Source organism: Pogoniulus pusillus, chromosome 13 (assembly GCF_015220805.1).
Source record: "Pogoniulus pusillus isolate bPogPus1 chromosome 13, bPogPus1.pri, whole genome shotgun sequence".
Lineage (NCBI taxonomy): Eukaryota > Metazoa > Chordata > Aves > Piciformes > Lybiidae > Pogoniulus > Pogoniulus pusillus.
This window is the reverse complement of record NC_087276.1, coordinates 17283347-17309943: the sequence shown is the minus strand read 5'-3', so window position 1 is coordinate 17309943 and position 26597 is coordinate 17283347. Positions and strand designations below refer to the sequence as shown.

The 26597-nt window shown below is 59.3% G+C and overlaps 1 protein-coding gene across 1 annotated transcript in view; it reads right to left on the bottom strand.

The window, feature by feature from the left end:
- WDR90 (WD repeat domain 90) overlaps window positions 1-26597 on the bottom strand; it is a 39928-nt gene that overhangs the window by 2121 nt on the left and 11210 nt on the right. The window contains exons 16-39 of the mRNA XM_064152644.1: window positions 25584-25699; window positions 24240-24356; window positions 22228-22463; window positions 20686-20825; window positions 20074-20204; window positions 18019-18149; window positions 16835-16996; window positions 16042-16170; window positions 15623-15756; window positions 15495-15532; window positions 14451-14570; window positions 13877-14047; window positions 12731-12831; window positions 10180-10282; window positions 9275-9396; window positions 8768-8927; window positions 6353-6543; window positions 5486-5654; window positions 4430-4541; window positions 2980-3151; window positions 2560-2682; window positions 1666-1846; window positions 976-1106; window positions 46-189 (exon numbers count right to left, since the gene is read on the bottom strand). Of these exons, the coding sequence (XP_064008714.1) occupies window positions 46-189; window positions 976-1106; window positions 1666-1846; window positions 2560-2682; window positions 2980-3151; window positions 4430-4541; window positions 5486-5654; window positions 6353-6543; window positions 8768-8927; window positions 9275-9396; window positions 10180-10282; window positions 12731-12831; window positions 13877-14047; window positions 14451-14570; window positions 15495-15532; window positions 15623-15756; window positions 16042-16170; window positions 16835-16996; window positions 18019-18149; window positions 20074-20204; window positions 20686-20825; window positions 22228-22463; window positions 24240-24356; window positions 25584-25699 (3334 nt within the window). The remainder of the gene's footprint in view (window positions 1-45; window positions 190-975; window positions 1107-1665; window positions 1847-2559; window positions 2683-2979; window positions 3152-4429; window positions 4542-5485; window positions 5655-6352; window positions 6544-8767; window positions 8928-9274; window positions 9397-10179; window positions 10283-12730; window positions 12832-13876; window positions 14048-14450; window positions 14571-15494; window positions 15533-15622; window positions 15757-16041; window positions 16171-16834; window positions 16997-18018; window positions 18150-20073; window positions 20205-20685; window positions 20826-22227; window positions 22464-24239; window positions 24357-25583; window positions 25700-26597) is intronic.

Sequence of the window (26597 nt, the reverse complement as noted above, 5' to 3'; positions counted from 1 at the left end):
AGCCTGAGCCAGTGCAGGCAAAGGGCAGACAGGGACCATGCTCACCTGGGGGCTGGCAGGGGCTGGGAAGCTGAAGCAGTCGAGGAGCTGCCACTTTCCCCTCCGCCAGTCGCAAGCCCAGACGCTGAGCCGCCGGTCCCAGCTGGTGGCCAACCACAGCTCACTGCCCTGTGCCCCCGAGCCAGCCTGCTGGGCACAACAAACAGCCTGGTGACTGCTGGCACAGGAGCCTGGAGCTGGCTGCCCCCAGAGACGGAGAAGTTGTGCCACAGGGCATCAGCAGCAGGATTAACCTTGTTTGGGCACCACGGCCACTAAACCCCAGGTCCGGGTGCCATGGCCTAAACACCTCCAGGCATAGAGACTCTACCAACCAACTGGGCAGCCTGTGCCAGTCCTCATCTCCAACCTAACCCTCTCCTGGCACAATTTCAGGCCAGTTCCTCTCCTCCTATTGCCTGAGCCTAGGGAGCAGAGCCCAAGCCCCAGCTGGCTGCAGCCTTCTCTCAGGGAGCTGCAGAGAGCAATGAGCTCTGCCCTCAGCCTCCTCTTCTCCAGGCTGCACACCCCCAGCTCCCTCAGCTGCTTCTCCCTAGCTCTGTTCTCCAGACCATTCCCCAGCTCTGTTGACCTTCTCTGGCCTTGCTCCAGCCTCTCAGTTTCTTTCTGGGAGTGAGTGGCCCAGAACTGACCTCGGTGCTCAAGCTCATACACGTAGCCTGTCCTCATACACACCTCCTAGGGGAGTGCTTGCAGAGCAGCAATGTCCTACACCTCACCCGGGGAGCATCTCCTGTGCTGAGCACTCCAGAGCTGCCCTGGCACTGCAGGGGCAGGGCTCAGCAGGCACAACAGAGGGACAGAATCCTCTCCCTGCTCCTGCTGCCCACTCTGCTGGGGATCAGCCCAGGCCATGGGTGGCTTTGGGCTTCCCACAGCTGCGTGGTGACACTGGGGGAGTGGCTCAGGCCTCACCTGCTGCCTGGTGCACTGGAGGGCAGTGATGGGAGAGCCTCTGTGGTCAGGCAGGACATGAAGGGTCACTCCGGTGCGAAGGCTGCTGACAGCCACCAGCCCATCCTGAGCCCCGGACAAGATCATTTCTCCTGTGGGCAGAGGGGAGAGAAGAACAGGACACATCTTGGAGGAGAAGAGAAATCCCATAGGAAAGAAGGTCCGAGATAGCAGTGTCCCAGAGCACTGTGAAAGGCTGGAAACATGGAATGGTTTGGGCTGGAAAAGGCCTCCAAGGCCATCCAGTCCAACCAGCAGCCCAGAACCACCGTGGCCCCCAAAACCTGGCCCCAGGTTTCTGGAACACCTCCAGGGAGGGGGACTCCACCACCTCCCTGGGCAGCCTGTGCCACCCAAAGGCTAGCTAAACTGAGATGTCTCAGACTCCCATAGGGACTCCACACTGAGGAGGAGCCACGGCAGCCTCTGATCATCAGGACACAAAGGAATGCTTCTTGTACCCAACCCCCTGCCAACACACCTCCCGTGCCCCATCTACTGCATGATCAGCTGGCAGAGATACCCAAACTCATCCACACAGGTCCTCCAGCTCTGTCTGGCCCCAGTTTGTGCAGGTCAGCAGCACACAGAGCAGCTGGAGCTCAGGTAACCCTGGCACCACAGAGCCACTCTCCCCCTGGGCAGCCTCACCATCTGTGGAGTAGGCAACGGCTGTCACCGCGGTGCCATGGGGGCACATCTTCAGCTCCAGCTCTGTCCTGGAGATGCTGAACACTCGGATGGTGCCATCGCTGTACCCTGCCACCACCTGCTGGCTCTCAGCTCCCCACGCAGCCACGGGCTGAGGCTTCCAGGCCAGGCACTGGCAGCTCTGCAAAAGAGCCAGGGCACAGACTCAGTGACACAAGGAAGGCAGCAAATGCACTGAGAAACTTCACCTCCAGCTGTTTGTTCAGCTGCACAGAGTGGCAGCAGGGTGGGGTGGGAGGGGACCTCTGGAGATCATCCAGTCCAAGCCCCTGCCAAAGCAGGGCACCCACAGCAGCTTGCCCAGCAGCACAGTGCCCAGCTGCCCTTGGAAGCTCTCCACACAAGGACACTCCACAGCCTCTCTGGGCAGCCTGCTCCAGACCTCCAGCACCCTCACAACAAACAACTTTCTCCTCCTGCTCAGATGCAACCTCCTGGCTGCCACTTTGTGCCCACTGCTCCTTGTCCTGTCCCTGGGCACCACTGACAAGAGCCTGGCCCCAGCCTCTTGTCCCCCACAGCTCCTTTAGCTCTTGCTGAGCATTGCTCAGATGCCCTCTGGGGCTGCTCTTCTGCAGGCTCTCAGCCCCAGGGCTCTCAGCCTTTGCTCCTGCCAGAGCTGCTCCAGGCCCCTCAGCAGCTTTGCAGTCTGCCCTGGACTCTCCCCAGCAGTTCTCTGTCTCTCCTGAGCTGGGAGCTCAGAACTGGACCCTGGGCTCCAGCTTGGCCTCACTGGGGCAGAGTCCTCTGCTCCACAAGGACACAGCAATCCATGCAAAGCAGTGGCCCATGGGCTGTGCCTTGTCAAGAAATCAAAATACCCCAAATCCTTACCTGGTTGAGCACCTGGAACTGCACCACCAGCTCCAGGCTGCCCAGAGCCCACACCCTGAGGCTGCCATCCTCGCTGCAGCTGGCACAGTGAGTCTCCTCGGGGCTGAAGCACAGCGCAGTCACCTGCAGATCACAGAGTGGGACTGAGGTGGAAGGTACCTCCAAGGCTCAAGTTCTGCACCAGGAAGGTGCTGGAATACTGCAGCAGGTTGCCCAGGGAGGTAGTTGAGGCCTCATGCCTGGAAATATTCCAGGTGAGGCTGGAGAAGGCTCCGGGCAAGCTGCTCTGTGGAGGATGTTCCTGCTGAGTGCAGCTCTGCAGCTCCTCGACCAGAGCAGGACTGACCTCTGCAGCCCACAGGCAGTGTGCCAGGGTGCAGCCATCAGGGGCCAGCCCAGCCTGGTGCCTGCTGCTCTCACCTTGTCCTTGTGGCCGCTGACGAGGCGGGTGCTGGTGCTCTCTGCCCAGTTGATGTACCAGAGGGTTCCTGCCGTGGTGCCCACGATGCCCATCTCCAGGCACTCGTCAAAGGCTGCGCTCACTATGGGCCCATCGAGGCTGAGCTCCTGCTCGAGCAGCACTGAGCTAGACCTGGAGGGAAGGAGGAGAGAAGGATGAGCTCAGCTGTTGGAGGAGCCATTCTGCCTCCTTTAAGTGCTTTTCCCAGTGAGCCCAGACACCTTCTGAAGCTAAAGGAGCTGCTGTGCAGTGAGCAGTGACCACAGTGGCACTGCCACGGCAACCAGCTGCTGTAGGAGAGAAAGGAACCAGGGGCTGCAGCAGCCTAAGAGGAGAAAACAAGCCCAGGAGTTTGGCTAATTCCCTTAAGGACTTCCTACATATCACCAGGACAGCATTTGGGCACCAGAAGCTCCACACGATTCCACTGGGATGAGGTTCAGATAGGTCCTGCCCTTGGGGCACAGCAACCCCAGGAAGGCTCCAGACTGGGGGCAGAGTGGCTGGAAAGTGCCCAGCAGAAAAGGGCTTGGAGGTGCTGGGTGACAGCAGCTGGAGAAGAGCCAGCAGTGCCCAGGTGGGCAAGAAGGGCATCAGCAGCCTGGCCTGGATCAGCAATGGTGTGGGCAGCAGGAGCAGGGCAGGGATTGTGACCCTGAGCTGGGTGCTGGGGAGGGAACAGCTTGAGCACTATGGTCAGTTTTGTGCCTCCCACTGCCAGAAGGACACTGAGGGGCTGGGGCAGAGAAGGGCAAAGATCTGGGGGAGAGTCTGGAGAACAGGGCTGGGGAGGAGCAGCTGAGAGAGCTGGGGGTGTGCAGCCTGGAGGAGATTGAGGGCAGAGCTCATTGCTCTCTACAGCTCCCTGAGAGGAGGCTGCAGCCAGGTAGGGGTTGGGCTCTGCTCCTTAGTCTCAAGGGATAGGAGAGAAACTGCCCTGAATTGTGCCAGGGCAGGGTTAGGTTGGAGAGAAGGAAAAATTTCTTTGCTGCCAGAGTGGTCAGAGACTGTCCCAGGCTGCCCAGGTGGAGTCTTCATGCCTGGAGGTGTTCAGGAAACCTGTGGCCATGGCACTTGGGGCCAGGGTTTGGTGGCCATGGTGGTGCTGGGTGGGTGGTTAAGACTGGTTAAGCTTAAAAGTCTCTCCCAACCCAACCAATTCTATAACTCAGAGGTTTCAGCTGCCTGTGTCACAAGCTCAGGACAAAGATGCAGATCAGCAGGCACAGATGGGAGAGGAAAAACTAAGGCTGAGGAGCAGCAGGAGCAGTGTGGCTGCAGCCAGCGTCTGTCTGTGAAAAGCCACCTCTGAGACAGGTCCTGAAGATGTCAGCTGAGGAGAAAAGCATCTCCAGGGCTTGATGAGACTGGCATGAGAAAAGCAGGGACGTTGGAGCCATCACCTCCTACCTGGCATCAGGACCTTTCAGCCGTAGCTCCTGCACGGTGCCCACTGCCCACAGCCGGATGCGTTTGGTGCTGCTGCCACTGAGCAGCCTGTGGTGCTGGCACAGCAGGACACCTGCAGAGAAGCAGGGATGGAGGGCACCTGCCAGCGTGCCCTGCCCCCAGCCATGGCATCACGGACTGGGCTGGGCTGGAAGGGACCTTCCAAGCTCCTCCAGCCCAACCCCTGCACTCGGCAGGGACATCCCCACCCAGAGCAGGCTGCTCACAGCCCCACACAACCCAAGCTGCAGTGGTGCCAGTCGTGGGGCAGCTCCCACCTCTCTGGGCAGCCTGGGCCAGCTCAGGGTCAGCTTTGCAGCCCCAGCACCCCCAAAGCCTTCTCCTCAGGGCTGCTCTCCAGCCCTTCAGCCCCAGCCTGGGTTGACACTTTGGGCTGTGCTGCCCCAGCTACAGGAATTTGCCCTTGGCCTTGCTGATCCTCATGAGGTTCACGTGGTCCACATTCTCCAGCCTGTGCAGGTCCCTCTGGCTAGATCCCCTCACATGTGTCACCCACACCACTCAGCCTGGTGCCATCTGCCAGCGTGCTGAGGGAGCCTGCATCCAATGTCTGTGTCATTGGTGAAGATATTAAACCACACTGGTGCCAGTGTGGCCCCATCAGGAACACCTCTGCCATCTGGGCAGCAGCCATTGGCCACTGCCCCCCAGACAACTCCTCAGGCAGCAGAGAGCTCACCCACTAAACCCACAGCTCCCCAGCAGAGGGAGGAGGATGCCCTAGGAACTGTGTCTAAGTCTCATCACCAGAGATGTCATCACCCAAGGTACCACCTCTCAAGGTGTGCCCCTGACACCTGGGCCACCAGTTCCTTCAGGCAGGGCAGTAGGGGTCTGCTACAGCCCAGGCTCCCCAGGTTACAGATCCACTGCTACCCACACATCTTGTGCCCAGCACAAGACAGCTCAGATCAGAGGTCTGCAGGCTGGTTGCTCCCCTTTGCCCATGAGATGCCTTCTGCAGGCCTGGCAGACACCTGGCACATCTGTACCCACCGATCTCACCCTCGTCAGCCTCCCACGTCAGGAAGCAACAATTGGCCTGAGTGTCCCACACACAGATGTGCCCTGAGCTGGTGCCACTGTAGAGCAGAGGGCTGGCACCATAGCAGAGAGAGGTCAGCTCCACTGGGCCTAGGACATCCGGGGCTGGGGCCTGGTGAACCTGCCAGGGCACAGCAAAGAGAGAAGTCAAAGAGAATATCCCAGAGTGCCAGCAGGGTGGGGCTGGAGATCAGCCAGCCCAGCCCTCTGCCAAAGCAGGGCACCTCTCTGGGCAGCCTGCTCCAGGCCTCCAGCACCCTCACAACAAACAACTTTCTCCTCCACCTCAGATGGAACCTCCTGGCTGCCACTTTGTGCCCCTTGTCCCTTGTCTCAGCCTTGGGCACCACTGACAAGAGCCTGGCCCCAGCCTCCTGCCCCCCCATAGCTCCTTTAGCTCTGAAGCTGCTCTTCTACAGGCTCTCAGCCTTTGCTCCTCCCAGAGCTGCTCCAGGCCCCTCAGCAGCTTTGCAGCCTGCCCTGAACTCTCTCCAGCAGTTCCCTGTTTCCCCCCAACTGGGGAGCCCAGAGCTGGGCACAATAGGACCAGTTGTGCAGAGTGGAGGGGCAGAAGAGCCTTCCTCCACCTGATGCTTACCTACACCACATTGAACCCTCTCTCCTCTCCTCAACTCATAGGCAATGTCTCAAACCCAGCCAGAAGCCTCCTCTGGGCAGCCAACAGCCTCTCACTGAAGGAAACAACCCCTATGAAAGCTGGAGAGGCAGAGCCTCCATCCCCCCTCACCAGAGGCCTGGAGAAGAAGGAAGGAGAATGCTGCTGAGCCATCTTCAGAGCAGGGCAAGCTGAGGTTTTACCTTGAGATGGACAGCAGCTCCCTGCTCCTCCAGCAGCCAAAACATCAGAGCTCCCTTCCCCACACAGGCCAAGTCCCTGTGGCACAGAGGATTGAAGGCCACCTCGTGGGCTGGCTCTGGGATGCCAGCAGATGCCAGGAGCTGGTGGGTGTAGGTGTTCCACAGAGCAATGGTCTGGTCCCTGTAGTCTCCTAGAGAGAGCAGGAAGGAGAGGAAGAAGAAGCTCTGCAGCCTCAGGGTGCTCACACAGCAACACAGAGTGTCAGGGGTTGAAAGGCACCTCCAGGGATCACCCAGTGCAATCCCCCTGCCAGGGCAGGGCACACAGGAACACAGCCAGGTGGGTTTGGAAGCTCTCCAGAGGAGACTCCACAGCCTCTCAGGGCAGCCTGCTCCAAGCTCCAGCACCCTCACAGGGACAAAGTTTCCCCTGGAGAATGGGGACTCTGTTCCTCTCTGCAGCCAGAGCAGGGAGAGCAGCAGCACAGGGAGGGGATTCTGCTCCTCTGCTCAGACCTCACCTGCAGCACTGCCTCCAGCTCTGGGGAACCCATCAAAGAAGGACCTGGAACTGCTGGAGAGGGGCCAGAGGAGGCCACAAAGATGATTAGAGGCTGAAGAAGCTCTGCTGTGGAGACATGCTGGGAGAGTTGGGGCTGTGCAGCTGGAGAAGAGAAGGCTCCAGGGAGACCTCAGAGCAGCCTTCGAATGCCTGAAGGGGCTGCAGGAGAACTGGGGAGGGACTTTGGACAAGGGCTGGGAGTGCCAGGTTGAGGAACAATGGCTTTGAGCTGGGAGAGGGGAGACTGAGAGTGGGGAGGAGGAAGAAATTCCTTGCAGTGAGGTGGGGAGAGACTGGAAGAGGTTTGTCCAGGGAGGTTGTGGATCACAGAATCACAGAATGTGAGGTCTTCAACATCTGGAGGTGCTGAAGGCCAGGCTGGGTGAGGCCTTGAGCACCCTGGGCTGGTGGGAGGTGGCACTGCCTATGGCAGGGGGTTGGCACTGGATAACCTTGGAGCTCCCTCCCAATCCAATCCATTCCATGAATCCTCCCCAGCTCCCAGAGAAGCTCCACATGGCAGTGCTCTGCTCCTGAAGCTCAGTGGAAATGTTTTTCCTCTACCCTGCAGCCCAGCCTGGAGCTGAAGGAAGAAGTTGCTCCCCTACACTGCTCTGTAGGGGGCACGAAGCTCTCTTTCCCCCCAGCAAAGCTTATTCATGCCAAGGGCAGCTCCACCAGCCCACAGAGGGGGCACTGCAGGCTCCCCAAGTCCTCTCTCATGCCCAACAAGACCTGACTAATTGCATATTTGTTCTCCACACTTCCCTTGCCCAAAGAAAACAGACAGCTTGGGCACCCATCCTGTGCTGGCATTGCTGCCTGGCACAGTTTGGAGCCTGCCTGCCTCCCTGCAGCTCCGTCTCAGCTGCACCAAGGCCAGAAGGAGCTTCTCCCTTTTGGACACTGGATACAGGAATCAGCACTGCTGAGCCGTGAGGAAGGAGCTGCAGCTTCAGGAGAAGCAAAGCAGCAGAGGGCAACAAGAAGGAACTGAAGTGGAGCAGAAAGAACCCAGTGGGCATGACTGTGGGCAACACCCCCAGGGTTGGTCTGACCTCCAGACACTGCTGCCAGAACTCTGCAAACATTCCCAGTGGAGAAAGTACTGCTGGAGGGGGACACTGCCAGGAGGAGCAGGGATCTCCTGCTCTTGGATGCAAAAGCAAACTGGTTTGGGTGAGGAGACCTTAAAGGACACCTAAGTCCAACCTCTGCACTCAGCAGGGACATCCCCACCCACAGCAGGTTGCTCACAGCCCCACACAACCTGACCTGCAATGCTGCCAGCCATGGGGCAGCTCCCACCTCTCTGGGCAGCCTGGGACAGGCTCTCCCCACCCTCAGTGCCAAACATTTCTCCCTTCACTCTCAATCTCCCTCTTGCAGCTCAAACCATCTACCTTGGCTTGCCACAACAGGCCCCGCTCAAACCTCTGTGCCCAGCTCTCTTCTGGCCCCCTGAAGCACTGCAAGGCCACCAGGAGGTCTCCCTGCAGCCTTCTCCTCTCCAGGCTGAACACCCCCAGCTCTGCCAGCCTGGCCTGACAGCAGAGCTTCCACCCTGCCAGCACTGCTGTGGCCTCCTCTGGCCCTGCTGCAGCAGGTCCCTCTCTGTGCTGTGCTGAAGACTCCAGAGCTGCCCCAGCACTGCAGGGGAGGTCTCATCAGGCACAGCAGAGGGGCACAATCCCCTCCCTGCCCCTGCTGCCCACACTGCTTTATCCATTGTGCCAAGGCTGCCAGGCACCAGCTTGGTTTGTATCTCACAGGCAGCACACATCCTCCTCCCATGCTGTGTCTGCTCCAGGTGTGCTCCTGCCCCCAACTCCTGCTGCTGTGGCTGTACTCACCTAGGGTCACCAGGATCATGTCATCCCTGGAGAAGGCCATGGCCTGTATTTGGGTCTTGTGGTGGGAGAGTCTTGCTGTGCAAGCCCCATCCTGGGCCTTCCAGATGCAGATCTGACAGTGGGAGTCCCCATCCCTCCTTCCTGAGGCAGAGGCCAGAAGCTAATGGAAGAAAATATGGGCCTTGAGACCTTGGGAGTTAGAGAGCAGTTCATTAGCCAGGCCCAAATTCAGGTGGTGTGGCTGGCAAAAGGGAAGCCCAGGAGAAGAGGCAGCAGGCAGCAGCTGTGCCACCCCAAGGAAGGCAGCAGCCCTTTGGATCACATCGAGCCAGCAGAAGGCACAAGCAGGCTGCAGGACTTGGGGCTGCATCTCCACAAGCCCTGCTGGTCTGCAGGCAGCAGGCAGAAGGAGGAGCAGAGAGCAGAGAGTTTAGTCTGTGCCACCCCTGCAGTACAAAGCCACAGGGTGAAGGCACAGCCCAGGGGCACAGCAGGGGCTGCTCCTACCTGGGCATCGTGGCTAAGGGCCAGTGTGGAGATCTCCTCTGTGTGGCCATGCCAGTGGCTCTGAGCCCCTGAGTGCAGGTCCTCCACCACGATGAGGCAGCCAGAGGTGTAGGCAAAGAATCCTGGCAAGAGAAGAGGAGGAGGAGATGATGAGGAGCCTACATATCAAGGCTTCAGGTGCAGTGCCCATGGCAACCTGCACTGCAGCTCAGGGAAGCTCTTCTGTGGCTAAGCAGAGCAGCAGCAGCCTGGCCTGGAGCAGCAACAGCGCAGCAAAAGCAGCGGCAGAGCAGGGATTGTGCCTCTGTGCTGGGCACTGATGAGGCCACAGCTTGAGTCCTGGGGTCAGTTCTGGGCCCCTCACTCCCAGGACACTGAGGGGCTGGAGCAGGGCCAGAGAAGAGCAACAGAGCTGAGGAAGGGACTGGAGAACAGAGCTGGGGAGGAGCAGCTGAGGGAGCTGGGGGTGTGCAGCCTGGAGAAGAGGAGGCTGAGGGCAGAGCTCATTGCTCTCTACAGCTCCCTGAGAGGAGGCTGCAGCCAGCTGGGGGTTGGGCTCTGCTTCCTAGGAACAAGTGACAGGACAATAGGAGAGGGTCTCAAGTTCCCCAGGGGAGGTTTAAGTTGGACATGAGAAGAAACTTCTTCACTGGAAGGGTTCTGAAGGCCTGGCCCAGGTTGCCCAGGGAGGTGGCTGAATGCCCACCCCTGGGGGTGTTTCCAGGAGGCAGAGCTGTGGTGCTGAGTGCCATGGCTCAGCCCCAGCCTAAGCACAGCTGGAGACTGGTTGGCCTGGAGGATCTTGAAGAGCTTTGCCAGCCAAAATGATTCTGTGCTTCTGAGAGCTGGAAGATCCCAGCTTGTCTCACAGACCCCTCCCGTGCTCCCCAGCCCCCACACTGTACCTGTGTCAGGGTCCCACACCATATTCCCTCTGCCATTCCCATTGCAGCCCAGCACTGCTCGCAGCTTCAGCGTCTCCCTGCCAGCTGGAGGAGATGAAAAGCTCTGCAAGGAAAAACAACAGCAGCTGAAAACAAACCCCAGGAGGCTGGGCCAGGCAGGTAGCTTCAGCATTCAAGTGAAAGCTCACCCCTGCCTCACACACAAAATGCTGCCAGCAGCTTCACAGCTCCAAAGGACAGCCACAGAGCATCCCCAAGTGCTCAACTGCACACCCAAAAGAGAAACTGCACCAAGGAAATGGCCCACAGCTGCTGTCAGATGGGGCACAGAAGAGGCTGGAGACATTGCCCAGGCAAAGAGCAGCTGCTCAGGCAGTGAGGGGTGGAAAAAGGGCTGCTAGGTGGAGGAGCAGAGGAGAGACCCCAGGGTGCAGGCAGGGCCAGAGGAGAGACCCCAGGGGGCAGGCAGGGCCAGAGGAGAGACCCCAGGGGGCAGACTGAATGGAGCTCTGCTCCCATCAGGGCGAGCAGCAGAGCCGAGGGAAAGGCTGAGCCAGGTGAAGTTCAAGCAGACCAAGTGCAAGGTCCTGCACCTGCCTCCGAGCAACCCCAAGCACCAATCCAGGCTGGGTGAGCAGTGGCTCCAGAGCAGCCCTGAGCAGAAGGCCTTGGGGGTGTCAGTTGGTGCCACAGTGCCCAGGAGCCAGCACTGGTCACTGGCAGCCCAGAGCCAGCTGTGTGCTGGCTGCAGCCAGAGCAGGCAGAGCAGCAGCACAGGGAGGGGATTCTGCCCCTCTGCTCTGCTCAGACCTCACCTGCAGCACTGCCTCCAGCTCTGGGAACCCAGCACAAGGAGGACCTGGAGCTGCTGGAGAGGGTCCAGAGGAGGTCACAAAGTTGATCAGAGGCTGGGGAACCTCTAGGTCTGTTCTGCCTGGAGAAGACTCCAGGCAGACCTCAGAGCAGCCTTCCAGCACCTGAAGGGGCTGTAGGAGAGCTGGAGACGGACTTGGGACAAGGGCTGAGAGTGCCAGGATGAGGGACAATGGCTTTGAGCTGGGAGAGGGGAGACAGAGTGGAGAGGAGGAAGAAACTGTAGTGAGAGACTAGAAGAGGTTTGTCCAGGGAGGTTGTGGATCACAGAATGCCATTATAGATTCTGTGATCCACAACCTCCCTGGAGGTGTTCAGGGCCAGGCTGGATGAGGCCTTGAGCCTCCTGGGCTGGTGGGAGCTGTCTCTGCCCATGGCAGGGGGGTGGCACTGGATGACCTTTGAGGTCCCTTTCAGCCCAGCCCAGGGTGCTGTGACTCCCTGAGGTTTGTGTTTGGTTGCCATTGTTTGCTATCACAGTGAGGCTTCTGCCAGGCTGTCTCCACCAAGCCTGAGTTGTCTTCCCCAGCCCTGCCAACGCAGCTGCCAGCAGTGATGAATCACTGCTGCCCATTCTGCCCTGCCAGCAGCACATGGCATCTGCACTGCCTTGGAATGGAAATGTGTGCAGGTGGCACAACAGGAGGAGAACTGATCACAGCTCCTTTTTTGCTGGTCTGGAGAGAGCTGCATGTAGAGGAGAAAGGCAAAATGATGTTCACACAATCCCAGAGTGCCAGCAGGGTGGGGTGGGAAGGGACCTCTGGAGATCATCCAGCCCAACCCCTGCCAAAGCAGGGCACCCACAGCAGCCTGCCCAGCAGCACAGTGCCCAGCTGCCCTTGGAAGCTCTCCACACAAGGACACTCCACAGCCTCTCTGGGCAGCCTGCTCCAGGCCTCCAGCACCCTCGCAACAAACAACTTTCTCCTCCTGCTCAGCTACAGCCTCCTGGCTGCCACTTTGTGCACTGTGCCCCTTGGTCTGGCTCTGGGCACCACTGACAAGAGCCTGGCCCCAGCCTCTTGTCCCCCACAGCTCCTTTAGCTCTTGCTGAGCATTGCTCAGATGCCCTCTGGGGCTGCTCTTCTGCAGGCTCTCAGCCTTTGCTCCTCCCAGAGCTGCTCCAGGCCCCTCAGCAGCTCTGCAGCCTCCTCTGCACTCTCCCCAGCAGTTCTCTGTCTCTCCTCAACTGGGGAGCCCAGGACTGGATCCAGGGCTCCAGATATGGCCTCCCTAGGGCAGAAGAGATGGAGAGGAGAACCTCCCTTGCCCTGCTGGCCACACTCTTCTTAATGCTCCTCAGGACCCCATTGGCCTTCTTGGCCCCGAGGGCACGTTGCTGGCTCCTGAAACTTGTCCCCCAGCACTCCCAGGTCCTTCTCCTTGGAGCTGCTTCCCAGCAGGTTTCCTCTCAGCTGTGCTGCCTCAGGAGGTGGTTCCTCCCCAGAGGCAGGACCCTACCCCTGCCCTAACTGCTTGATGTGCTCTCTGTCCAGCTCTGCAGCCTGGCAGGTCTGGCTGGATGTCAGCACAGCCCGGGGGTACAGCCACCCCACCACCCTCAGGAGTTTCTCATGGAACACCAGGGGTGCATTTCAGAGAACAGTGTGGCAGAACCCACCCAAGCCAGCCCCAAACCACCTCCCCAGGGCAGCAGCCCTGGCGGAGCCCTCACCTCGGGCAGCAGCGATGCCTTGGAGCGAGCAGCGAAGTGCCGGTAGCAGGCTGGGCGCAGGCGCTGCCCCCGCCCGGGGCTCCTGGGCTGCCGACTGCCTGCTGCCACACGAAGGACAAAATGCTGCCTGTGAGAGGCTGCTGCTGGCAGCTGCCTGGGAGCAGCAGCTAGGCTGATGCTTGCTGGTGGTGGCAGCTCACACAGAGGAGACAAAAATCAGAGCCCATTGTCACACATTGCCACAGCTGCCCAGGAGCAGCACCCAGCTGCCCAGGAGCAGAGGAGCAGCATCCATCTCCCTCCATCATCCCACCCGGCCACACCACACTGCAAAAGACCTGAGGCCACCCACATTGTGCCCTGGGCTCTACTGCCCAGGTGTGAGCCACACAGCTAAAAGCTGGGTCTAGCAAGGGTGGTGCACACGCTTCTCTGGTCTCCAACAAGTCCTGCCTGGGACTAAGTGCTGGCAGCTGCCTGCTGCTGGCTGCTCACCATCAGCTGCTGCAGCTCTGAGGTTAGGCAGCTACTGACAGAGATCCTAGGAGGAGGAATTGCAGCTGGGGTTAGTGGCTTGGGCTGCTGGGAGCTGCTGTTGGCTCCAAGCTGAAGGGGGACTGCTGGTGTGCCTGGAGCAGCAGCAGGGAGCCAGAAGGACCAGCAGTCTGAGGCCCAGCAGCAGCTTCCTGCAGCACTGCCTTCCCTTGGGCAAGCACACCTTGAGAGCAAGCTGCTGCCCTTCAGCTTACAGCTCAGAGATGTGCCCAGGGCTGTGCTACATTAACAGTCACATAATGGCAGCATGGCTGGAAGGGACCTCTGGAGATCATCCAGCCCAACCCTCTGCCAAAGCAGGGCACCCACAGCAGCTTGCCCAGCAGCACAGTGCCCAGCTGCCCTTGGAAGCTCTCCACACAAGGACACTCCACAGCCTCTCTGGGCAGCCTGCTCCAGACCTCCAGCACCCTCAGAACAAACAACTTTCTCCTCCTGCTCAGATGGAACCTCCTGCCTGCCACTTTGTGCCCCTTGGCCTGGCCCTGGGCGCCAGTGACAAGAGTCCTAGATCTAGCCCCAGCTGCCATGCAGGCCTGCCCACAGCATGCCCCAAAGGAGTCAGGATGGGAACAGGTCCTCATGTCCCACCTGCTGATTCCTCTGGAGTCCTCCAGCTCTCCTGCCTCTCTCTGGGCCTCACAACCAGCAGCTCCTCCTTGCTGACTGGCTCCAGCACCGAGGCATCCTTATCTCCATTCCTCACCACCTTGCTGTCCAGCAGCTCTGCTTCCTCCTCTGTGTCCCACTCAGGGGAAACACCTGGAGAGAGAAGTCAGAGTGAGGACAGAGCCATGGGGTCCGTCAAGGCTGCCTCAGGGGGGAGGCTCTGGCAGTGCCACTGTCCCATGCTCTCTGTGTTACTGTCCATCTGGTAGAGTGGAGGGCAAAGCAGCCCTCTCCTGCTGGATTGCCCAGCCAGGTATTTAGCACAGCCCTCAGAGCAGCTGTGCCAGCAGCTGAGTCTACAGAGAGGAGCAGAGGACCAAGAGGTGCTGACCCCCAGCACCTCCATCTGCCTTTGCCCACGTTAGGGGAAGCAGAGCTCAGCCTGGTCTGTGGGAAGGGGATGGTGGGCACCCTCCAGGGGTGCTGCTGAACCAGGCAAGTAGGTTCTGCTAACACAGGATCCCTTTTCCCTTTCCATGCAAGCAGTTCCTCTTACTTGGACATCCTGCTTGGAGGGCAGAGCTGGCATCCAAACGTGGTGGTGAGGACAGCAACGGCCGAGGAACCATCTGCCGAGGGCCCTCAGAGGCATCCTTCAGCTTCTCTGGGCTCCCTCCTGGGAAAAGAAAAGGGCTTGTGGATTTTCCCTCACCCCTTAGATCCTCTCATCCTCCTCAACTGAGCCATGCTGATGCCTCTAAATGGGTCCTGAGGCCACCAAGATGATGAGAACCTCCCTGTGGGGACAGGCTGGGAGAGTTGGTGCTGCTCACCCTGGAGAAGAGAAGGCTCCAGGCAGACCTCAGAGCAGCCTTCCAGTGCCTGAAGGGGCTGCAGGGGAGCTGGGGAGGGACTGTGGACAAGGCTGGGAGTGCCAGGATGAGGGACAATGGCTTTGAGCTGGGAGAGGGAAGACAGAGAGTGAGGAGGAGGAAGAGATTCTTGGCAGTGGGGAGAGACTGGCACAGGTTGCTCAGGGAGGTTGTGGATCACAGAATCACAGAATGTGGTCTATGATCTGTGATTCTGTGATCCACAGCCTCCCTGGAAGTGTTCAAGGCCAGGCTGGATGAGGCCTTGAGCACCCTGGGCTGGTGGGAAGTGTCCCTGCCCATGGCAAGGGATCAGCAGGGGGTTGGCACTGGATGAACTCTGAGGTCTCTTCTAACCCAACCCAGCCTGGGATTCTGTGGGGATTTCTCCAGCTTCCTCCTACACAAGAGAAGCTTCTTCTGTCCTTCAAAATAGAGGAAGGGACAGAGAGAGAGAGAGAGAGGGGCAGTGAGACAGAACAGATGCAGGCAGGCACAGAGAGAAGGCAGAAGCTCTAAGAGCCACCAGAAAAGCTCTGCTCAGAGTATCGCTTCCTTGGCAGACTCCTGCCAGTTAATTAGAGTCCTTTGGGGCTAATTAGCTGCTCAGGCCCCTGCTATGGCACACCCTCAGTGGAAGGAACCAAAAGCCCCCAACCCACTGCCTTGAGGAGCAGTGGTGGCAGAGCAGCCAAAGCTGCACGAGCCCTGGCAGGAGACAAACTCACCTGCTCCTGGCATCAGGGTGGCCCGGGAGGAAGGAGGGCTGGAAAGGCAAGAGGTGGATATCAGGGAGGGAGAGGATGGGGCAGGGCAGGGGATGGGAGGCAGGAGAAGGCACTGCCCAGCACCTTACCCAGCCAGGGGTGCCCTCTCTGCAGGCAGAGCCAGGAATTCCCAGAGGAAGATGGCATCTCCCACGCTGAGGACGTGCCGCTGGTCTGGGGTGAAGGCCACCTGGCACACCGGCTCCGAGTGCCCGATGTACACCTGGCAGAGAGCAGCCCTGCAGGGCTCCAGCACCAGCCCTGCCCCCCAGAGTGCTGCTTGCTCCAGCCCTGCAGGGCTCCAGCACCAGCCCTGCCCCCCAGGGTGCTGCTTGCTCCAGCCCTGCAGGGCTCCAGCTCAGGGCTGGGCATGGGAACAGGGCTGCATTCCTCAGTTGCTGGGCACACTGGGGCTGGGGCCACTGGGCCCAGTGACACAGAGGGCATTTGCTGCTCTCTCCTCCAGGGTTTCAGCACACCCCAACCTCCAGCCCTTGGCAGTACCCACCTGGCAGTTGCCACCAAAGGGCTTCTTGTAGTTGCAGACTCTGACCACCCTGTCGCTGGCAGTGAGCAGGTAGCTGCTGTCCTTGCTCAGAGCCAAGGAGGAGCAGCACAGCTTCTGCACAGCAGGCACCTGGGGACAAGGAGCAGCACCTGCAGCGTTGACAAGGCTAGGCAGGTCCTTCTTTGTGCTCCAGCAGGAGGACAGGAGTGTGACAGCATCAAAGCCAGCACAGGTTCAGGGTCACCCTGAGCTCAAACACAGCAGCACAGCTCCAGGCTTGCCACTGGTCACACAATCCCAGAGTGCCAGCAGGGTGGGGTGGGAAGGGACCTCTGGAGATCATCCAGCCCAACCCCCTGCCAAAGCAGGGCACCCACAGCAGCTTGCCCAGCAGCACAGTGCCCAGCTGGCCTTAGAAGCTCTCCACACGAGGACACTCCACAGCCTCAATGGGCAGCCTGTTCCAGGCCTCCAGCACCCTCACAACAAACAACTTTCTCCTCCTGCTCAGCTGCAGCCTCCTGGCTGCCACTTTGTGCCCATTGCCTCTTGTGCTGTTCTTGGGCACCACTGACAAGAGCCTGGCCCCAGCCTCTTGTCCCCCACAGTTCCTTTAGCTCTTGCTGAGCATTGCTCAGATGCAGGCTCTCAGCCCCAGGGCTCTCAGCCTTTGCTCCTCACAGAGCATCTCAGAGAAGTGATTTATGTTCCTCTGAAGCTCTCCAGCTCTGCCCTCCCTCCGCTTCCTGCAGCGAGACAAAGTGCCCAGGGCCCAGGTGCCAGGGTGCCCTACCTGGCGCAGCAGCTGCCCTGTGTCTGCAGCAAGCACGAGGATTTGGCCAGAAGAAGTGGACACCAGGAGCTCTCCTGGAGGCACTGGAGCAAAGCAGATCCTCCTTGCAGAGTCCAAGGCCCTGCTGTTCAAACCCAAGGTGCTGATGTCCACTCTCAGCAGCTGTGGTGGAAGAAAGGAGCTGCTGAGCAATGCCCTGGAGCCAGAAGTGCAGAAGCCCTGGGACTGCTCTGGCTCTCCTAACACGAGGCAACAGAGCCCCCGGGCCCTCCCTTCCCATCTAATGAGGGCTCCAGGGGCCAGCCAATGTCCCTGCTGCCCAGGAGAGCAGCTCCCAGAGATGGCACACATGATGGCCCACACAAGGCTTCTCCAACTTGATGGAGGGGACCCACAGAATGGCTTAGGTTGGCAGGGACCTCTGAGCTTATCTGCCACAGGCAGGGACAGCACTCAGCTGCATTCAGCTGCCCAAGGCCTCATCCAGCCTGGCCTTGGACACCACCAGGGAGGTTGTGGAACACAGAATCACAGAATGTGATTGCAGATCTGTGTTCCACAAGCTCCCTGGGCAGCCCGTGCCAGGCTCTCAGCACCCTCACACTGCACTCAGCAGGGACATCTCCAATCAGAGCAGGCTGCTCACAGCCCCACACACCCTGAGCTGCAGTGCTGCCAGCCATGGGGCAGCTCCCACCTCTCTGGGCAGCCTGGGACAGGCTCTACTCACTCTCAGTGCCAAACATTTCTCCCTTCTCTCCACTCTCAATCTCCCTCTTGCAGCTCAAACCATTCCCCTTGGTCTGCCACCACAGGCCCTGCTCAGAACTCTGTGCCCAGCTCTCTTCTGGCCCCTTGAAGCACTGCAAGGCCACCAGGAGGTCTCCCTGGAGCCTTCTCCTCTCCGGGCTGAACATCCCCAGCTCTGCCAGCCTGGCCTGACAGCAGAGCTTCCACCCTGCCAGCACTGCTGTGAACCTCTCTCACAGAACAAAGTGAACCTCACTGTGAGCTCCCTGAGCAAGCCTGTGCTGCACAGGACAGGGTCACCTCCAGCCCTGCTGCTGCCCAGCACCCTTGACCCATCTGATGCCACCCAGGGTTCTTTATCCTCCAGCTCACAGCAGCCTGTGGCTCCTGCCCTCCTCCTTCCCTCCCCGGAAGGAGGACAGCCCCTTGGGTACCTGGTCCAGGGAGCAGGCTTCCATCACAGTCACCAGGTGCCTGGAGGGCCCCAGGCAGGCCAGCAGCCGACTGTCCTGGCTGACCGCCAGCGTGCCCGCGCCGCTGCCCGTGCCCCCTGCCAGTGCCCCGCCTGCGGGCACAGCGAGGCAGGCAGTCAGGCAAGCAGCAAAGGGCACACTGCAGCCAGCTCAGCCCCTGCTGCTGCTGCTGCCCACCACCTGCCTCTGCATCAGCCTGAGAATGGAGTAGCTTCTCCTGAAGATCACAGAATGGGAAGGGACCTCCAAGCTCAGCCAGCTCCAACCCCCTGCCAAGGGCAGGGACACCTCCTGCCAGCCCAGCTTGCTCAAGGCCCCATCCAACCCGGCTTTGAAACCTCCACAGATTCTCTGGGCACCCACAGATTTTACCTGCAGCACCCAAAGCCTGCACTGAACCACCTCACAGGCAAGCTCCAGGCTGGTGAAGGAGTGTGAGGAGCTTGCAAACAGAGCAGAAGGAAACCAAGGCAGCAGAAGTGACTTCAGAGCTGATTTTGAAGGTCATGAGAATCTGGGAGAAGGAGCTATGGACAGGAGGTCTCAGCTGCCCCTGGGGTGTCTGAGCCACCAGTGCAGAATGAAGGCAGTGTGAACCCCACCAGGCTGCTGGCAGCCCATGGGTAGACAGTCCCAAAGACCCTGAGCACCACAGAACTGTCTGCAGCTATCCCCCCACCAAAATCCCACTGCCCTGTCCCAGGCACCGAGGAGGCAACACCCAGCTGCAGCTGCAGCAGTGCCACTCAGCTTGGGTGACTTGGACAAATCCCTGATCAATCCAGGCCCTTCTCCCTGCTCCACCTACTTCAATCACACACCTGCCAGGGCAGGGTCCTCCTCCCTTGCCTTGCCCCAGCTCCTTTCCATTGATGGAAAGTGGCATTGATGCTCCCAAGCCACCCTGGCTCTGTGCTGCTTCTCCTGCCTGCAGCTCTCCACATTCTCTGCTCACCAGTGTGGCTCTTCATGGAGCTCTGCTGCAGGCAAGGGCAGGGAATCCATCCCATAAACAAAGTCAAGAGTGCAGGCACAGAACAGGAAGTGTCAGAGCTTGAGCATCAGAGAGAAGAATCACAGAATGGTTTTGGCTGGGAGAGACCTTTAAGGGCATCTGGTCCAAGCCTTACTCCAGCCCTGCCAGGGCACCACCAAACCAGGGCCCTCAGCACCACAGCTACACAGCTCTGAAACACCTCCAGGCATGGAGACTCCAACACTGCCCTGGGCAGCCTGGGCCAGGCCTGGGCAACCCTTGAGGGGAACAAATTGTTCCCCATGGCCAACCTGAAGCTCTCCTGGGGCAGCCTGGAGCTGTTTCCTCTCCTGCTGTCACTTGTTCCTAGGGAGCAGAGCCCTACCCCCAGCTGGCTGCAGCCTCCTCTCAGGGAGCTGTAGAGAGCAATGAGCTCTGCCCTCAGCCTCCTCTTCTCCAGGCTGCACACCCCCAGCTCCCTCAGCTGCTCCTCCCCAGCCCTGCTCTCCAGACCCATCCCCAGCTCTGTTGCCCTTCTCTGGCCTTGCTCCAGACCCTCAGTGTCCTTCTGGGAGTGAGAGGCCCAGAACTGATCCCAGGTTTCAAGCTGTGGCCTCCCCAGTGCCCAGCTCAGGGGCACAATCCCTGCCCTGCTTCTGCTGCCCACACCACTGCTGCTCCAGGCCAGGCTGCTGGTGCCCTTCTTGTCCATCTCCAGCTGCTGTCACCCAGCACCCTCAAGTCCTTTTCCACTGGGCAGCTTTCTGGCCACCCTGCCCCAAAGCCAAGTAGACAGTCTCCACACTTGTGCCACCTTAGGCCATGGGCTGTGACCCCAGAGCTGCAGGGGCAGGTCTGTGTGGTTCCAGCACACTGATGCAGTCAAAACCCTGAGCAAGCTGAGAGCAGGAGGAGCTGGCAGTCACCAAGGCTTGCTCACACAAAGGACAAATGACACAGAGAGCTCATCAGAAAAGATCTGCTCTGGCTTCAGTGCTAGGATGCAGCAGAAGCAGAAGAAAGGGCACCCAGAGCCTTACCCAGCACCCTCAGGACATGGCTTTTCTCTGCCAGACAGCTGTAAAGAGCCAGAGTTCCCTGCACACAGCAGCTGAACATGAAGTGGCCATCTGGAGAGAAGGTCAGGCCACTGATCCCAGCCTGGTGCTGCCTGCAAGGAAGCAGAAGACACCAAAAAGGAGAGGAGAGGAACCAACCAAGCCCAGCCCACCCCCCCGAGCCAGCAGCACCACTGAATTCAGAGCAGCCAGGGGCAGGCTGGGTGCAGCTTCACCACCCAGAGCCTGGGCACAGGAGGCTCTCTCAGCCTTGGTTTCCAGGGTTGACAAGGTGGAGCCAAGGACCTTTCCCATCCCCATGGCTCACAGGGAGCAGCTAGATGCAGACCTGCCATGGGGTAATTCCCACAGCAAGATCCTCACAGACAGAGGATCCAACACAGCAGAGGGCTGGAAGTGACCTCTGGAGCTCACCCAACCCAATCCTCTGCTCAAGCAGGGCACCCACAGCAGCTTGCCCAGCAGCACAGCGCCTGGGGGGATTGGAAGCTCTCCACACCAGGACACTCCATAGCCTCTCTGGACAGCCTGCTTGAGGTCTCCAGCAGCCTCACAGGTTCAGGTGACACTCACTTGTGCTCCACCAGGAGGTCGGAGGCAGCCAGGCTGAAGGTCTGCACCTTGCCACTTCTGAAGCCACAAGCCAGGAGCTGCTGGGTTGGATGCAAGGCCACAGCACAGGGCAGGTCCTCAGCACTGCTGAACTCGTAGAGCTGCAAGGAACAGACACAGCACAGGCACAGCTGCAAGCACCTGCAGACTTCCACCACCAAGAATGTCCCACAGCAGACACCTGGACCTTGCCTTGATGCACCTAAAGTCTTTGGGCATGGAGACAAAGCCCCAGAGCATTTCTGGGCTATGATCAAGGTCAGTATTGAGAAGGTGCAGAAAGGAGCATTTATGGTTAACCATCTCCCAGAGGCCAGGGGCAGATCAGGCCCTAAGCTGAAACCCTCCAAACTCCACACTTCCAGTGGAATCAAAGCCTGCTTTGGCTATAAAGGACCTTCCAAGCTCCTCCAGCCCAACCCTTGCACACAGCAGGGACATCCCCACCCACAGCAGGCTGCTCACAGCCCCACACAACCTGAGCTGCAGTGCTGCCAGCCATGGGGCAGCTCCCACCTCTCTGGGCAGCCTGGGACAGACTCTCCCCAACCTCAGTGCCAAACCTTTCTCCCTTCTCTCCACTCTCAATCTCCCTCTTGCAGTTCAAACCATCCCCCCTTGGCCTGCCACCACAGGCCCTGCTCAAAACTCTTTGCCCAGCTCTCTTCTGGCCCCTTGATGCACTGCAAGGCCATCAGGAGGTCTGCCTGGAGCCTTCTCCTCTCCAGGCTGAACACCCCCAACTCTGCCAGCCTGGCCTGACAGCAGAGCTTCCACCCTCAGATCACTTCTTGTGGTTAGGACTCCAGAGCTGGACACAGGCACTAAAGTGCTTCTGAAATGCAGAGCACTGATAACCAGACCAGACAGGGACCAGGGCAAACCCCCAGCACCTGTGAGACACCTAACAACTGGCATTTGTGGCACCAGGTGACTCTCTCTGCTCTGCTCACACCCCCCCTGCAGCACTGCCTCCAGCTTTGAGGCTACCAGCACAAGAAGGACCTGGAGCTGCTGGAGAGTGGCCAGAGGAAGCCATGAAGATGATTAGAGGCTGGAGAAGCTCTGCTGTAGAGACAGGCTGGGAGAGTTGGAGAAGAGAAGGCTCCAGGGAGACCTCAGAGCAGCCTTCGAATGCCTGAAGGGGCTGCAGGAGAGCTGGGGAGGGACTTGGGACAAGGGCTGGGAGTGCCAGGATGAGGGACAATGGCTTTGAGCTGGGAGAGGGGAGACTGAGAGTGGGGAGAAGGAAGAAAGTCCTTGCAGTGAGGTGGGGAGAGACTGGAAGAGGTTTGTCCAGGGAGGCTGTGGATCACAGAATCTGATCTATGATCTATGATTCTGTGATCCACAACCTCACTGGAGGTGTTCAGGGCCAGGCTGGATGAGGCCTTGAGCACCCTGAGCTAGTGGGAGGTGTTCCTGCCTGTGTCAGGAGGTTGGCACTGGATGATCTTGCGGCTCCCTCCCTACCCATTCTGGGATTCTCTCCCTCTCCCCTACCTGCTGCATGGAGCAAAGATCCCAGACCCGGATGGTGCTGTCCTGGGACACTGTTGCCAGCAGCTCCCAGAGCCCTTCCATGGAGAATGCCAGCACAGAGCCGCCGTGGGAGGGCATCAGGGTGCAGCAGTGCCCGGAGGGGATGTGCAGGCAGCTCAGCCTGCCTGTGCTGGTGCTGCACAGCACTTTGCTGCTGTCGGGGCTGATGCTGACCGAGCTGAGTGGAGCCTCTTGCTCTAGGGGAAAGACACAGGAGTCAGCAGAGCCCTTGGCAAAGAAGCAACAGCTGCAGCAAAGCTCCCAAACCACTCAGAGAGGGAAAGATACAGCAGAAGGTGCCAAGCCTTGAAGACTGGAGGCTTGCAGGGCCGAGTTTAGAGGCAGAGGAGGCTTTGCCCTTTCTAGAAGCTGCAGGATCCCTTCAGGCACTGTCAGGCAGCTCTGAGGTTCCACTGGAGCCTTCTCCTCTCCAGGCTGCACACCTCCAGCTCTAGAAGCTGCCAGGCTCTGCTGCTATGCCTTCAGAACAAAGTGCAGGATTGCTCCACCTCTCCCCCTGAATTTCCATGGGCAGGTAAGCCCTGGCTACAAGGGCTCCAAAATGGACACCAAGTCCCTGCTCTCACCCAAGAGAACCTCCTCAGCTACAAGGATGAACCTGGATAGGCCAGTGCCAGCTGCATGAGCTTCAACAAGTCACAGGGCAAGGTCCTGCAGCTGAGTCAGGCCAGCCACAGGCACCAATCCAGGCTGGGTGCTGAGTGGCTTGAGAGCAGCTCTGAAGAAAGAGCCTTGGGGGTGTTGGGTGCTGAGCAGCTCCCAGGAGCCAGCAGTGCCCTCATGCAGCCCAGCAGGTAGCTGTGTGCTGGCTGCAGCCAGAGCAGTGTGGGCAGAGGGCAAGAGAGGGCATTGTGCTCCTGGACTCTGCTCTGCTGAGACCTCCCCTCCAATCCTGCCTCCAGTGCTGCTGTCCCCAGCAGAAGGAGGACTCAGAGATGCTGCAGTGAGGCCAGAGGCGGCCACAAAGATGATCCCAGGTCTGCAGCAGCTCTGCTGTGAGCACAGGCTGAGGGTGTGCAGCCTGGAGAGGAGAAGGCTCCAGGGGAACCTCAGAGCTGCCTGCCAGTGCCTGAAGGGATCCTGTAGGAAGGCTGCAGAGGACTTCTCCTGAGGGTGTCTGAGCCAGGCCAAGGGCAGTGAGGCTTTGAAGCAGGACCTGGACAGGTCAGACCCAAGGCCAAGGCTCATTGGATGATGTTCAACAAGGCCAATGTCAGGTCCTGCCCCTGGGTCACAACAGTCCCATGGGAAGCTCCAGACCTGGGGATGTGTGGTTGGAAAGCTGTGAGTGGGAGAGGGCCCTGGGGGTGTTGGTTGGCAGTGACTGAACATGAGCCAGCAGTGCCCAGGTGGCCAAGAAAGCCAAAGGCAGCCTGGCTTGGGTCAGAAGCAGGGTGGGCAGCAGGGACAGGAGGTGCCTATCCCCCTGTGCTCAGCACTGCTGAGGCCACACCTCAAGTGCTGTGTTCAGCTCTGAGCCCCTCACTGCAGGAAGGACACTGAGGGGCTGCAGCCTGCCCAGAGCAGGGCAGTGAGGCTGGAGAAGGGCCTGGAGCAGCTGGGCTGTGAGCAGGGCTGAGGGAGCTGGGGGTGTGCAGGCTGCAGAGGAGGAGGCTGAGGACAAAGCTCATTGCTCTCTGCAGCTCCCTGAAGACAAGGCTGGAGCCAGGTCGGGGTTGGGCTCTGCTCCCAAGAAACAGAGGAAATGGTTCCAAGCTGCCCCAGGAGAGGCTGAGGCTGGAGCTCAAGAACTATTTCTGCACTGGAAGGGTTTCCAGACACTGGCACAGGCTGCCCACAGAGGCTGTGGATCACAGAAGCACAGAATGTGATCTTTGCTCACATTCTGTGATCCACAACCTCCCTGGAGGTGTTCCAGGCCAGGCTGGATGAGGTCCTGAGCAGCTGATTCTAGCTGAGATCTCAGCACCACAGCTCCCAGCTCTACTCACCTGCCTCTAAGACAATGGCAGAGAAGTCCAGGGGCCACAGCCTCAGGTAGCCATCCTCTGAGCCCGTGGCACAGAAGCCTGAGGAGATGCTGATGCTGCTGATAGCAATCCCAGGGCCTGAAAAGCCAAAGAACGACACTGAGAGAAGCAAAACTCCACCTGAGAGTGGCCCCAACCAAGAGCTGAGTCCAATGGAACACCCACACCTGTGCCTGAAGCCTCACAAGCAGCAGCCTGGAATTCCACAGGGACTAAAAGCAGAGGCTGAGGAGTTCCAGCTGGTCCTGCTCAGAACTCCAAACATGGAATCACTGAGGCTGGAAAAGATCTTAAAGTCCAGCTGGAAACCCAACACAGGCATCTTCAATCCCTGCCCCCTTCCAGCACTACTCTTTGCCACAGTGCAGCTCTCAGCAGGCACACAAAGGCTTTACAGAGTGCCAGCAGGGTAGGGCTGAAAGGGACCTCTGGAGATCACCCAGCCCAAGCCCCTGCCAAAGCAGGGCACCCACAGCAGCTTGCCCAGCAGCACAGTGCCCAGCTGCCCTTGGAAGCTCTCCACACAAGGACACTCCACAGCCTCTCTGGGCAGCCTGCTCCAGGCCTCCAGCACCCTCACAACAAACAACTTTCTCCTCCTGCTCAGATGCAACCTCCTGGCTGCCACTTTGTGCCCCTTGTTCCTGGGCACCACTGACAAGAGCCTGGCCCCAGCCTCTTGCCCCTCACAGCTCCTTTAGCTCTTGCTGAGCATTGCTCAGATGCCCTCTGGAGCTGCTCTTCTGCAGGCTCTCAGCCCCAGGGCTCTCAGCCTTTGCTCCTGCCAGAGCTGTTCCAAGACCCTCAGCAGCTTTGCAGCCTCCCCTGGACTCTCTCCAGCAGTTCTCTGTCTCTCCTCAACTGGGGGGGGCAGAACTGGACCCAGGGCTCCAGCTGTGGCCTCGCTGAGGCAGAGTAGAGAGGCAGGAGAACCTCCCTCAAGCCCTTGTTACCCTCTGCCATATTTTTGCCTTGGGCTCTGTTCCCAAGGAACAAGTGACAGGACAAGAGATGGCCTCAAGTCACCCCAGGGGAAGTTTAGGTTGGACATGAGGAATAACCTCTTTCCCACAGGGGGAGTCCCTGTGCCTGGAGGAGGTTCAGGGCTGTATAGCTGTGGTGCCCTGTGGTGCCCATGCGGTGCCCTGGCAGTGCTGAGTTAAGGACTGGACTTGATGATCTCAAAGGTCTCTTCCTACCCAAACAATTCCATGACCCTAAAGAGCATCATTTTACCAGAGAGCCCTTGGAGCTCATTTCTGCCCCTGCTGATAGTCCAGGTCCTGCCCTGCCTGCAGATCCTACCTGTGGCACTGCCAGCCCCGTCCAGGGGCCGCACGGGCAGCAGCCGCCGCACGCTCCTCACGCAGACCCTCCTGTAGTCCACCTCCAGGATGTGGCCACTTCTGCTGCTGACAAAGCTGGAAAGGAGAGAGACCTCTGCTTGGCACCTCAGGCTTAAGAGGAGCTGTGTCAGTGTGCTTTAGGAAAGCCCAGCTTGGGTTGAACTGCTTCGGTAAGCCTGATGGAGAATGAGGCTGGGTCATGGTTACCCACCAGGGCAAAGAGGTGTGCCAGGGCACCCTGCCAAGGCCCAGCCTACAAGTCCACAGCCAAGTCACAGCTTTCTAGTTTATTTCCTGACCCTTTCAGAGTTAAAGCTCAGGGTAGCCTTCAGAAAGGAGTGTCCTTGTGGCACAGGACACAGCCCAGGGGAAGGCTGAGCCCAGGGGAAGGCCAGGTGAGTCCTGCTCGTACAGCTCTGCCTCAGTGGAGCAGAGGGAGAGCAGCAAAGGTCTGGCTTAGATGATTAAAGCAACCAAACATTGTGTGTGGCTGCCCCTGTACAGGAGAACACAGAACCCAGAGCTGTTGGGGTTGGAAAAGGCCTCCAAGCTCAGCCAGTCCAACCAGCAGCCCAACCCCATCACGGCCACCAAACTCTGGCCCCAAGTGCCATGGCCACAGGCTTCCTGAATATCTCCAGGGATGAGGACTCCACCACCTCCCTGGGCAGCCTGGGACAGTCCCTGACCGCTCTGGCAGCAAAGAAACTTTTCCTCCTCTCCAACCTAACCCTCCCCTGGCACAATTTCAGGACAGTTCCTCTCATTATATCCCCTGAGATTAGAGAGCAGAGCCCAACCCCCAGCTGGCTGCAGCCTCCTCTCGGGGAGCTGTAGAGAGCAATGAGCTCTGCCCTCAGCCTCCTCTTCTCCAGGCTGCACACCCCCAGCTCCCTCAGCTGCTCCTCCCCAGCCCTCTTCTCCAGGCCCTTCCCCAGATCTGTTGCCCTTCTCTGGCCTTGCTCCAGACCCT